Below are 13160 nucleotides of genomic sequence, written 5' to 3'. Positions count from 1 at the left end.
TTGTTGATTGATTGATTGATTGATTGATTGATTGATTGATTGATTGATTGATTGATTGATTGATTGTTTGATTGTTTGATTGATTGATTGGTTGGTTGATTGATTTCTTCTCCTGGATTTGCCCTCTTTAGGTGTGGTCTACGGCATTCTCTTGTGCTGTCTCCACTTTTGCTCCGATGTGCGGCATTCTCATGTCTCTTGGGAGCTACAACAAGTTTCACAACAACTGCTTCATGTGAGTTACAACGTATCTCCCTCTCTTTCTCTCACCTTTTCTCTCTCTTTCCAGCATTATTCTATTCAGCAAATCTATGATGAAGTACTGTAAGTCCCCCCCCCCATATTTGTTCAGTGAAAATGACACCATGCACGTTTCCTTTAACGTTGAGGACTCTTGTCTAGCAACATCTGGCAAGGATTGTGCACATTGCATCAACCCCTCCCCCCCCCCCCCGAAAATAAAAGACATCATAAAAGGAAACATGAAAAACAGAGTCTGCAATATGTCCAATTATGTGCACTTAAAATCTCTGTCAATAGCAATGTGAATACATAGATGAATTTTATTGATAAGTGTCACCATGCATGTAATCTCATACCCTTTATCTTTTCTGTGAACTACATGGTGTGTGTCTTTTTAAATTTTAGGATTGTTTAGATGTCAATGTACGCTCACAATAATAGACTGAGTTTACCTGCTATGTAAAGATTTATACATTCATGTACAATGTTTTGGGTATTAATTCCGTTTGTATTTTGTATTTTGTTAATATTTCTTATTTGTATTTGATATATATATATATGTTTTCTTTTGTCTGCAGGGATTCAGTTGTTCTGATTCTGGTAGCCTTGTTTGTAAACCTTTTGTCGGCCGTGACTTTCTTCACTTACGTTGGATATGGCAATGCCGTCGCTGGTACTGAATACCTGCATGAAACGTACTCGGAGACAGGTGTGTTACATTATATATGTTATTTTCATGGTATGCTTGAATTTGCGTCTACCTCCATGAATTGACACTATTTACTATCGAAAGTGTATGCGTGTGTGTGTGTGTGTGTGTGTGTGTGTGTGTGTGTGTGTGTGTGTGTGTGTGTGTACGTGTGTGTGTGCAAAATATTTCATCATGAGTATATGGTTATACCAGTGCTGTCAAGTGAACCTGAAATATCATATATTCCCTGAACACCAGACGAAAGAAACTTCAAATCTTACTGATTTGGAAATTTTTATCACCAATATTAAGATGTATGTGGTGCATGCGATGTAACCCTGATAGCTTAATTATGTACGTGTAGACGTTTGATAACGACAATTCTCACAAATACCTACCTTAATGACAAGTTGAATATAAGTTTAGTAAAAGGCAAAAGGCATGGATCAGTGTAAACACTTATTGTAATTCCGCCAAAAATCTCAGGGAGGCTGCCTTTCACTGACTGAAATGCTAGTATGTTGTAGATGCATATGCTAATACATTGTATGTTGTAATTATGTTTTCAATGTTTTGTTCATGTCTCAATTGTAAAGTGCGCTAGAAAAGAAAACGTATTTGTTTTATTTTCTCATAATTTACTTTCAATATAAATGGAGGTTAAAGTTTAAAAAAAATGAAATGACTCAGAATTTTGTTTATGTTGTTTCTGCTTTATGCGCAGTACATATTTGCTATGCATCAAGGAGGTGACTTTTGCTACCTATATTACAAAATCTTCCCCCTCAGGTGACACCATCTTTGTCCTGCTGGCGATGATCTTCGGCACCTTACCCCACGCGCGAATTATGTCTTTCCTCCTGTTCTTCTTCTCATTCCTGGCCAGTCTCAGCTTCCAGGTGAGATCTACGCCACGTGACTGTCACGTGACATCTAAATTAGATCTGTGTATGGAGAATGGGGAGAGGGTGCCTATGATGAGAGCTGGGGAAATCATTGTTAGAAGTAGTGGATGTAATGAAAGTGTGGGAATCCTTCAGAGTATTATATGCAAGAATACAATCACTAGTTCTTTTTTAGGGAGAAGGGAATCTCTGTCAAAAGTTATTTGAAATGGAAGGTGATCGGAAAAGAGTGTTCAATTTTACGTAAGTCTTTAAAGGATTTGACATGTGATATAAGTGCTGTTGGAAGTTTAAAGTGGTTGTGGATGTCGTTAAATCTTGAGTTTCATGTGGGGACATTGCTTTGGAGCACTGCCTCACATCAAACTGGACCCCGTGGAAGACCAGCTAGTGCAGGTGGATATGGGCTATCCAGCCATCTTCTCAGATGGTAAAATATGCAAACGAACAAACATTCAATATCAGCAGGTGCAAAGACATTAAGGTTTATGTCAAAGCATGAAAAAAGAATAAGAATAAGAAGGGGGAGGAGGAGGAGAAAAAGAAGCGAGAGGAGGAGAAGGGAAAAAGATGATGAAGAAGAAGGGGAAAGGATGATGATGATGGCGGTGGAGGTGGTGGTGGTGATGGTAATGTATGAATGGGATAGAATGTTCAGCAGGAATTTAAATATATCTCTTGAGAGAGTGTGAATTATTTTAGTGTGGTGTGATGTCAAATACAAAAATGTGCTGATTTGTCGTTTCTTTTCCAGGTTGTGGCGGCCCTGTCCATCGTCATCGGCTTCATCGACGTCATCGGTTGTCGCCATTCGTGGAAGGCCCTCGTGCCGACCTCCTTCCTGATTACAGCAGTGTGCTTTGGAGGAGGATTGCTGTTTGTTACGCCAGTGAGTGCTTAAAAATGTGTTTTTTACCGTAGCTATCAGTAGGATAAAATTTCTATATACAGACTTCATCAAGTTTATACTGTGAGTCCCTTCGTTTCTCAGTGCGTGGATCTCATTGTGAAAGTTGATACGGTTCACAGTTACTATGTTGACGTCAGAGGAATATAAAATGCAGTACATGTATAGGGTCTCTATACATAAATATTCACTGGAGATAATACCCCCCCCCCCCCCCGTTTCCCTCTCTGTGCTCAATGTATGCAGATATTATGATGAAGAGTCAGACAGACGCTAACGCAAGACAAATTTCATGGCGGTGAAACCATCTTTGCTTCTCAGGCAGAAGTGCATAGAATACTTTGTGATAAAACTAGGTCTTAGCCATATGAGAAATTACTTGGGCCATTTCTGCAGCAGTACAGAACTTGTAGAGCTAATGCTCCTTTGCTTCTTACTACACCTCGAGTTGAGCTGTATTTCACACACCAGCAAAAAAAAAAAATAATAATAATTCCATGGCAGCTATCTGAGAGAGAAGAAGTGTGCGAAAAGTGTGGTATTCAAAATGATAGTAAATGTGGATTTTAACAATTCTCTGTCGCAGGAGGGTCCTCATTTTGCCGACGTGCTGCGGAAATACTTTCTCCCCCACATTCCATACATCATTTCAGTCATCATGTGCTTGGCCGTCACGTGGATATATGGTAAGTTTTGTGTAAAGCAAACAGAAAAAGAAGTAGGCCTACAGCAAGTTTTCATCCGTGTTTACATGCAGAGTGATCAGAACCCAGTTTACGTGATGATGCACGCAGTTTATGTGATGATCATTCTGTAACTCATTTTTACAACTAGAGTATTAACAGAGGATTCTTTAGCGTTCTTTAATAGCGTGGATGAATAAAAGAGGTAAAAAGGTACCGGTATTATACGGGAGGCATACCGTTTAAAGAATATGGAAATACAAAAATCAGGAAATTTATGTTCTCAACTTCATCGGCCTGTCGTTTAGATTTATCATGAATAATTTCCGTCGTTAATTTTCATTTAGCTGTATCGGTGTGATATGTACCCGATTGCACGTATTAGAGTAGTCCCTGTAACCAAAGATATAATTAAAAGAGCTTGTGTTCCTATATCTATTTTACCACTTGTCACATTAGCCTATCATCACGTTTGAAATAGTACAAGTACACTTGTAAAATGTTTAGAACTCCATTATCATGGTACTGCACATGTATCGGACATTTATTTTCATGATTCCAGCTAACTCGCATTCTTAGTGGTAGATCATGCAAACCTTAAATAATTTTGATCATGTGAACGCAAAAGATGAATCTTTCAAAAATGCGCGAATTAAAGTTCCGCGGCGTGGATGTGAGTATAGGAGGACTAACGCACCTATTTTGGTTGTTAAAACGTATGAAAATAATTTCAAATATTTTGGGTGTATAAATATGTGTAAGTTTTTATGATAATGGAATCTGAAGCGAATTTTCGCATGTTCCTTCCCGACCCTTGCCGATTAAAAAACAGAAAAACGAATGCAAGTGAAATATATTGGCTGACACTAACTTAATGACAAGCGTGGCATCAAAGTCTTCTTTGTTTATAATAGCAAGGTTTAGATCTCCGACAGGAACGCGAAGACGAAGTGGGCTTCTGGGTTGAACAATGGAAATAGCTGTCTCGCGCATTTACAAAACACCATTCTTAGCCTGATAGCGTCGTCTTTAACGTTCGCGTCACAGATTTAAAGCTCGCTAATCTCACAGTGGGAGTACAGGTGTTGGACTTTATTCACGCGAACTCTTCACATAATATTTGTATACATAGGCACGCTACCAACATGGAAGTTTTTGAGGTTCCAGCGAGACATCAAGGCCATGGTGGGCTGCTTCCCCGTTGTCTTCCAGGGCTTGTTTGCTGGTCTGGAAGCTGTCATTGTGCCACCGGTTCTGGCGGTAAGCAGATGCGAGCTGCATTTCATCATTTTTTCCCCTAACTTCTCCTCCTGATGTTGCTTTAAAAAAATAATAGTTTTCTGTGATGTATGTTTCGTGTCTGCACATGACATCCAAAATATCAACATCAAGAGTGGAAGTTGTTGGTTTCAGAGATATTAGAAACAATGACCTTGTAATCTGATGTGCAATATACACTGTAATTTTAAGTTACGTGTCGTGTAAGATTGATATTGGAACAGACAATTACAAGTATAGAAAGGTTTTAAAAGTACAAATGCATTAATGGTATCAAAGGAAAACCTCGAAGGAATAGGTATTTTGCGATTTTTTGTTTTTGTCAGTATTAGGAAAATTTACATCATCCTTTTTGTATCGCCAATATCTTGAGAGGTTGAGATCAAATGTCATATTGCTTTACCATTTGATTTCCTTAAAGCTGTATGATGATAACATGGGTTAGTCATATACCAGTCGTCCATCGGATAGTCGTGATCGCGTAATGATAGAACATTTGCCGAAAGGAAGAAAAATCTCATTTTAGGGAACCCAATTTGTTTAAAATGAACGACAAACTCTGCAAATTCATATTGTTAGAATGCTCTACAATGATAGGGTTTTACAAGCTATTTCTCCGAGGTTTCAAGTCCCCGAATGTTGTCCCGTCCCAGAACGTACGAATCCTTGACAATGGTGATGTGAAGTTTGTAAATATCTAGCTGGTCTCGCTATTAAATCCAAATGCCCTCGCCCTTGCCCCCACAAACCTGCAGACGGCGTGGGTGTTCTCCCTCTACCTACTGTTCAAAGGCCTGCAAGTCTCCGAGGAGCCCTACCAAGGCTGGCACATCGCCGTCGCCATTGTCTTCGCCTTCGTTCCCCTCATCATCGGCTTCCTCTGCGGTGCCGTCATGGAGCTGTGCAAGTACATCAAATCGTACATGTACTTCACGGAGGTGAGCTCAATCGTCAAGTTTTTTTTTAAGTAATTCCCTTTCAAAATGCTGAAATCCCCTGCAGGATAAATTCGTCGCTCCCTTGGTCCTAGTAAGCAGTGGGGCAGCTCTCCCTGTCTCCTGTTTTTGTGTACTAACAATTTAGACAGAGCGCTGGATGTCTCTTAGTGATGAAATAACATTAAAATTAATGCAGAAATGCAGCGCAACTGGCATGGTATGACCATACGGTTATCAGTCAATTAGCTACCTAATAGGCCTACGAATCCTTGATAAAGTAGGTGGGTTTTCTTTCAGGATATTGTGGGCCCCCGCATCTCTAGTACCAAACGGTACAGTAAGTTGTTGTCAAGTTGTTGTAGTGATTTTAATTTCAAATGGCTAGCATTTCTGCTTACCTTCCTCACGAAAACGATGTATAGTACAGCCGTGATATAAAGTTATCATGGCAATAATCTTGCTGTTCGTCATCTGTTTTTCTAGCTGTTCTGGCGTGCTTCGATTCCGCACCGCGAGTGGGGACCGGCGGTGGAAGAGATTCGCACCGAGCACGGCTACCCGCCACTCGACGAGCCGCGGGATGACATGATCCAGGAGGAGAAGTATCGGGACCTGTCCTGCGAGAACATCAACAACGCCAACAACAGCCGCCAGGACGTCGCCTACTCGATGTCGTTGCACGACGAAGTCAGCCACCCGCCGTCGACGCCCAGAGAGAAGCGAGAGATCGCGTATCCAGACGGCAATGACCTCGAGCAAGATTTGAATCCAGCCGTCAGCTCGAATGCCACGTTACCCGCGGGCACCCCTCTGCTTGGTTTGAGCCTCTGCTCGCACGAGACCACTTTGTAGCACCAACTCCCCTGTTTATACACCCTGGACTTGCAAAAGATCACATCTCTCTTTCCAGAATCAAGGGCTGTGCTCTTTACGACTTACTGTCATTCGCCGACAGCAGAGAATGTAATGCCCTTTGCCGTGTATAACTTCCCATTCTATTTATGTTTCAGACATTTTTATAAGTTTTATATCACCTGTAAATAATCTTTTCTATGTATTTCTAATGTCTGCATATATTATTTTGTCATAAGCGATTTATCATTTGTATTGTATCAATCATAAACGACAAGGTATTGTTGCTTATATTCATAGACAGTGGACATGGGCAATTTTTCCAATGCTTCAGTAAAATGTCAAACCATGGCTTTCAAAATTCAACTAGCTCATCAGCCTGAAACAAATATATTCCACCGCAAAGTTGTTCACGAGCTGATGATGGAACAGACAATTATTCCAAGTTGCTTGTGAACAGGCTAAAATAAAACTCAGAAAAAGAGTACAACAGTGACTCTTTCTACAGGTTCTGCTGAAATATCAAATACTATACTTTCCGACATTCGTAGTCATTCTGAAATTGGACCAGACCTAGACTTGCAACGTTGTACATCATCTTGCCAAGAGCAGCGACGGGAAAAAGTTGCTGATTGCCACATCTTATTGTGGTCGGAATCCACAGAGACTCTTGAAGATCCGGTAGCATAGGGAATCATGGGTGGTCTGAGTGAACTAATCTTCATTTGCTGCCCACAAGGGGTACATTCAAAAACCACAAATTGCGCCCGTCAGCCACGTCAAGGAATGATCTATGTGCATCGAAGCTTACGGTCATTGATCGTTGATGCATTATGGGATAGCTCAAGGGGAAAAAAAATTGCCCCGGTTTTGGCTGCGTATGCACTCGGGTCACGTTCCGTCTTTATCAAGGGGTATATTTTGTTGAAGACTTTATTCGCTTTTTATCATGTGACCAGCACATTGGAACTTTGCAGTAGTGAACCATGACTCTAGTGACCGCAAATCAGTAAAATTTTGAAATTCTAAACTTTTTTTTAGTTGAATTCTAACCGAAGAAAAGAGCAGCAACGAAAGAAAAGCAGACGAAAATTGCATTGAATCGCATGGGAACTAAGACACCCGCAAGACAACCGGAAGCGACAATGCTGCCGAGGAATCCCACAGTGCATCTGTGATAGGGCTCCCCGCGCAGCGTGCGCATAATTTTTTGTTTTTGTTTTTGTTTTTGTTTTGTTTTGTTTTTGTTTTGTTTTTGCGCATTGGCGATACGGAAAATATTGGTTTGGGACGACTCCAGTCGAGATCCTTCGGCTGTGTGTATCTTACATAGAGATCAGTGATAAAGCTATACACAATTCGTTACGGGGGATTCTCGAATATATCCGAGCTGGCCAGCCTTCCCACTCCATGGTATACCCACGCTACCGAGTCTTAACCTATACTTTCTTTTTCTTTATCCTCCTTTTATTCCATTTTGCCTTAGCAGCGTGCAGCGTCAGTAAATTGTAAATTGATGCACTTTTTGTTTTTTGCTTCCCTCCCAAGAATGTTTTGATTTCTTGTAAGCATACACAGTCAGGGACTTTATGGGACCAACATAAGATCACTTGTAAAAGAAAAAAAAAATGTTCACTTTTTTAAAAAAGAACTTGTCTGTCAAAGAATCTTGATTTTATTTGTGGTGATTGAGTGAATTCAAAGGAAAAAAGACACAAATGAAGTAAAGAGTTCTGTGATTCCAGTTTGTTAATCATATCTGTTGAGTATTTGACACTTGTGCAGAATATTGCATGTCTCTATGATGTAGTGTTGATTATTTTGTAGTTCACTGATTGGTGTTTTTATATAATGCAAGTCTCCAAAACACATAGTAGCAATAAAATTGCTGGAATATAGTTGATATGGGATACATTTACAGTGTATTTCATATATTGTTTTGATTATTATTATTTCTTTTTTACTTTACAAAAATAATCAAGGTAAGCAGAAAATGGTGAATTCTGTGCAAATGCATTGCATCTTATCAGTTACATTAATGTTGTGCATCTGATGTGCAGTTACAGAATATTGAGATATTGCACAGAAACATTTATTAATAAAAACCAGTGAAAAGATGTATTTCTGTAACAAATAGGTTGTGCATTTAAAGTGGAAAAACTAAGTTGCACATAAGCAGGGAAGAACAATCCACATGCAAGTTTGACTGTATGCATTTCTTGAAGCTGGAGTTAATAAATGGTCATGGATGATCTGAACACCGATAGAGAAAAGTAAGTAAAGCAATAAATGAATGGGAAAAAAAACCACAGCTGAACAACAAGTGAAGACGAAATACTCCATTGATGTTACTATAATCTTACTTGTATATACACATTACTGATTTGTAAATACACACTGTATCTATATGTACACATACCCTTAATTGTACAGATTTATCATAGCTGAGTTTGAATATGTCATATCTTTGTGAAGAAAATTCCAATTCTTCATTCTTCCCTGAAGTAGATGGGGAAGAATGTGAAATGGAGAAGAGATGAATATAAAAGTCTTGCAATTTTGGTCAGAAATCCATTCTTCCAAAATAAATTTATCTAAAATTGTTGTAATCTTTGAATATTCAAAGATTGAAGTGAAGGACAGAATCAATATTTATATCTACTTGATGTAGATGTATGATAGGAATAGAAAGTTGGGACTACTTCTCCATTTCCAGCGTTAATTTGTTTGCTTCAGTGGCCTAAAGGGAGCAAAATTTCCAGAGGAGCGTTTCATATATTGCATACTTGTAAATGCCAACAGTCAGGACTTGTGTTTCAATTCAGTGTTCAGAGTATGAAATGTAAATGGATTTGAAAAGTCGTGTGGATTATCTTTTTTCTTCCGGGCATGCTGTTGTTTCAAGAGATTCCATTACCAGAGTGAATAATAGGGCTTCCCGTCTTTTTCTGTAGCCACCTCTTGCCTTTAAAGTCTGCTTTGGTGAATGGAGTCAACACTGGCTGTAGAAATACACAGATCGACTAGTGTAGATCGTGCACAGTGGATATAGTTCAGTATTATTGTGTAATTATGGGTTAGCTGGCAAGCTTCCAAGACTAGTGTACAGTACCTAGACTTCTCTTAGTACACATTGCTTACTGTAAGCAGAATGATTATTGCTATATGCTACCAGTGGATATACTTCCAGGCACAGACAAACATTGTATCGTTTCAATCACATGCTAATTGATCATAACCTGTCTAAATGATAGTATACCATATGCTCTGGTAAAAGAGCTTGGATTTTTCTTTGAAGAGATGCAGTGTTGCTAAGCAGTACGCTTCTAAACTAAACCTGTGCATAACTGAACAGTTTCAGTACAAGATGTGCACTGCTGAACTAAAGGCTTAGAAGAGAAGGTTTTTTATTTCTTATAGTTTTGTGGGTTTTTTTGTGGTCTGATCATGTTTTCTGTTGCAGTGAATAGAAAAGCTCACTGAACTTTCTGGTCTGACACAATGAAGTAGATAATTACAAGTATGACACACCGCTGATGTCTCTTTTTAACAATGCAAATCAAAACTATGTAAAATAACTGCTTCTTCAGCTGTTTTGTTTTTTAAAGGTGCAATTCTTATGGACAAGGATAAACCGAATATTTAGATATCTAATTGCCTACGTGTATCTTCGTGTATCAACAGTGGCACGTGTATTGCAAGTACGCCAAGCTACATTGGTCACTTTTAATACTTGAAACCAGGGAGCACCACTTTCCTGTTTGCAGCTGTCACTCCAAAACTAGAATATGCTGTTTACATGTGTACCCCCCCTTCTCTCTCTTTCATGGCTTCAATACTCTGCTATAGCTGGCATCATGCACTTGAACATGTTTATTCAAGGAATGACATGATGCATTTTATAACTAATTCTTGAAGAGTGAAATATGACTTTTTGTGATGTAGAATGAAATCACAAAATGGGTCAATGTAGCTTTTGTTGAGGCTCTGTTGCCTCAACGTTAACACATGGGCTACATCACAATCACTCTCCCTGATGAATCGATTGGGGGTACATGGCAGATGTTAAAAAGAGCATCTCATACATCATTGGTCAAATTATACCCCCCTCCCCCAACTGTGTATGTTTTGTATAGATGATTTCCTGGTACATTGGTATTGAATTGACAACTAATACATACCTGACATTCATGATAGTCATTGATGTAAAGCCAGGGTCATTGGCCTGTTGGCTTGGGGGGGGGGGGGGGGGGGGGGGGGGTAGGGGAATGGGAGAGGAGGGGGTGGGGGAATGATATGTGTGTCTTAGGGCAGATCACTTGATATTGCCCTACATCAGTTTGGATGTGGGTGCTGGGAGTCCATAAAATCATCAATGCTGTAATGTTCAGTATGTGTAGGCATTTGACGACTATAATAAGCCAGTAGTAATCCAGATTACTGGCTCTTGGTGAGACATGTATCACAAGATAATCTTGATTATAGCAAGCATGTAAACAGGAACAAATTTCAGTGAAGCTTTTTTTTTTTGTCTGAAGGTGAAATATGTACAGCATTGAATATACATATGTATTTCATGTCAACATCGCTTGATAAATGTTCATGCATAATGTTCACTCTTTGATATAACCAGATCAAAATATTTGCCATACTTGTATGCTCGCACCACTGTCTTACATGTTGATCATGCCCACAGCACATTCTTTCTTTAAAAGGATGTACAGAATGTGTATTTGATTTTTATACTCGATTTCATCACATCATGTATCTTTCAGTGCTACAACCTTTACCATTTTTTTTTTGTACAAACATTTTCAACACCATTTTTACAAATCTTTGGTATTGATTTGCTGTTGTAATGAATATGTGCAACAGAAATAAAAACTGCATGTCTTCTATTGCCAATACTTCTTCTGTGCAAGATTCCTTTATCTGTGTGAATATTATGCAAATTTCTGAATGAGGGTATGCAGTGATCAGTAGCATAGGCACCTAATATCGTCAACTGAGAACCAGAAAGGCACTAGCGTGTTCTAAGAAATGAGCAAAAATAGAATAAAACAATCAATTTTCATGAAATAAAAAGGTTATCAAAAGAGGGAAGAGATTTATATTAAAGTATTGTTCCAAGTATAGGGTAAAATAGCACCCTTGTGGTTTTAATTTTGAACATTTTACTGAAAATAGAAATAATTTTATATTGACACCATAATGTGCAGGAGATTGAGCTCTACAATATGACACCAATAACTCATACCAACCAAAATTGTGATAAAGCCCTTCTAGTTCTCAGCTTGCAATATGATGTATGGTCTATAGTATAGAAATCCCTGCATCTTGAGGGCTAAAAATTTCCTAAGCAGTACAGGAGGTATATTGCATTCCTGACAGTCCTACAAATGAAGGCATCTTCTACAATCCATTTTCTTAAAGGGATCGTATAGTTTTGGTTGAGACCTAATTTCAGGTTTCTAACATTTTTTGGTGAGATAATGAGAAACCTCTTATGAAATATGAAAGAACATGTAATTCCATGAGGAATTCAACATTTATTTGATGAAAATTGGTTTTGAAATGGCTGAGATATCCAAAACAGAGCGATTCTAATAAAATGTGGGACCCACCATTTATTATGATCACTTTGTTTTACTTTGTTTTTGGATATTTCAGTCATTCCAGACCCGATTTTCATCAAATAAACTTTGAATTCCTCTTAAAATGGTATGCTCTGTACTATTTCATAAGTGTTTTCTTAGTATCTCGCAAAAAGTTAAAAGCCCAATCATCATCTCCACCAACACTATATCATCCCTCTAAGAGGGAGCTTTTGAAATATGCTCACATTAGATAACAGAGAGAGAGAGAGAAAGAGAGAGAGAGAGAGAGAGAGAGAGAGATGCCAAGAGATATGAATTAAATACAGGTACTGTGATGAATGGTTTACAAACCATCAAGTGTCACAGGAGGTGGCCATTTTATATCATAGTGAAAGTAATTAACTAATGATGGGGTCATCAATCAAAGCATTTATCACCCTGCATAATTATTGTTTGACAGCAACAGTCTGCAAATTGTATAAGAATTGAAATCAGAGTGCAGTTCAACACTATATTCAAATTGGTTTTGATAGGAGTAAAGTCAAACATAAAATGGTGCAGTGTAGAGATTTCATCCAGATCAGACATTTGTTAAAGGACTTTTGGGACGTTCACAGGACTTTGTAAAGTTTGCATGAACTGTTGAAAACATTGGAAATTTAGAAATTCCCTACACCTCATTTTTTAAACTCCAATATTAATGAAACAGTTACCATTGTTTGTGCTGTCACTTGGTTTATCAAAGTTAACTTAAATATGTTGTGACAGAACACTTCTATTTCAGTAGCACCCATTACTTCCTGACTAAAATGGAGACAGTTACAAAAACACACACACACACACAGAACAAAACAGAAAGATGCAGACTGCATGATATAGGAGAGTCTGGCAAAAATTACATCTTTTTACAGTTTTTTTTTTTTTTAATCATCAGAAGTGATCCCATTTACATTCACACAGTAACCATGACATGATTGCATAGTCTGTTCAAATTATCAACACACAAACAGTGTGCAATTCACGAGTAGACCCATATGCTAAAATTGCACATCGACATATCACAATT

General features: G+C 38.5%; 1 protein-coding gene across 1 annotated transcript in view; it reads left to right on the top strand.

Annotated features, from left to right (window-relative positions):
* Positions 1-6731, top strand: part of LOC139742378 (sodium- and chloride-dependent glycine transporter 1-like) — an 86517-nt gene extending 79786 nt beyond the window's left edge. The window contains exons 9-16 of the mRNA XM_071652977.1: positions 132-235; positions 822-952; positions 1724-1833; positions 2594-2728; positions 3333-3432; positions 4562-4689; positions 5463-5645; positions 6129-6731. Coding sequence (XP_071509078.1) covers positions 132-235; positions 822-952; positions 1724-1833; positions 2594-2728; positions 3333-3432; positions 4562-4689; positions 5463-5645; positions 6129-6497 — 1260 coding nt within the window. The 3' untranslated portion in view covers positions 6498-6731. The remainder of the gene's footprint in view (positions 1-131; positions 236-821; positions 953-1723; positions 1834-2593; positions 2729-3332; positions 3433-4561; positions 4690-5462; positions 5646-6128) is intronic.
* The last annotated feature ends 6429 nt before the right edge of the window (positions 6732-13160 follow it).

This window comes from Diadema antillarum, unplaced genomic scaffold, assembly GCF_040938485.1.
Source record: "Diadema antillarum isolate AM-2024a unplaced genomic scaffold, OU_Dant_1.0 scf00000003, whole genome shotgun sequence".
Lineage (NCBI taxonomy): Eukaryota > Metazoa > Echinodermata > Echinoidea > Diadematoida > Diadematidae > Diadema > Diadema antillarum.
Note: the sequence above shows the minus strand (reverse complement) of the source record. Positions and strands in the feature narration are given on the sequence as shown.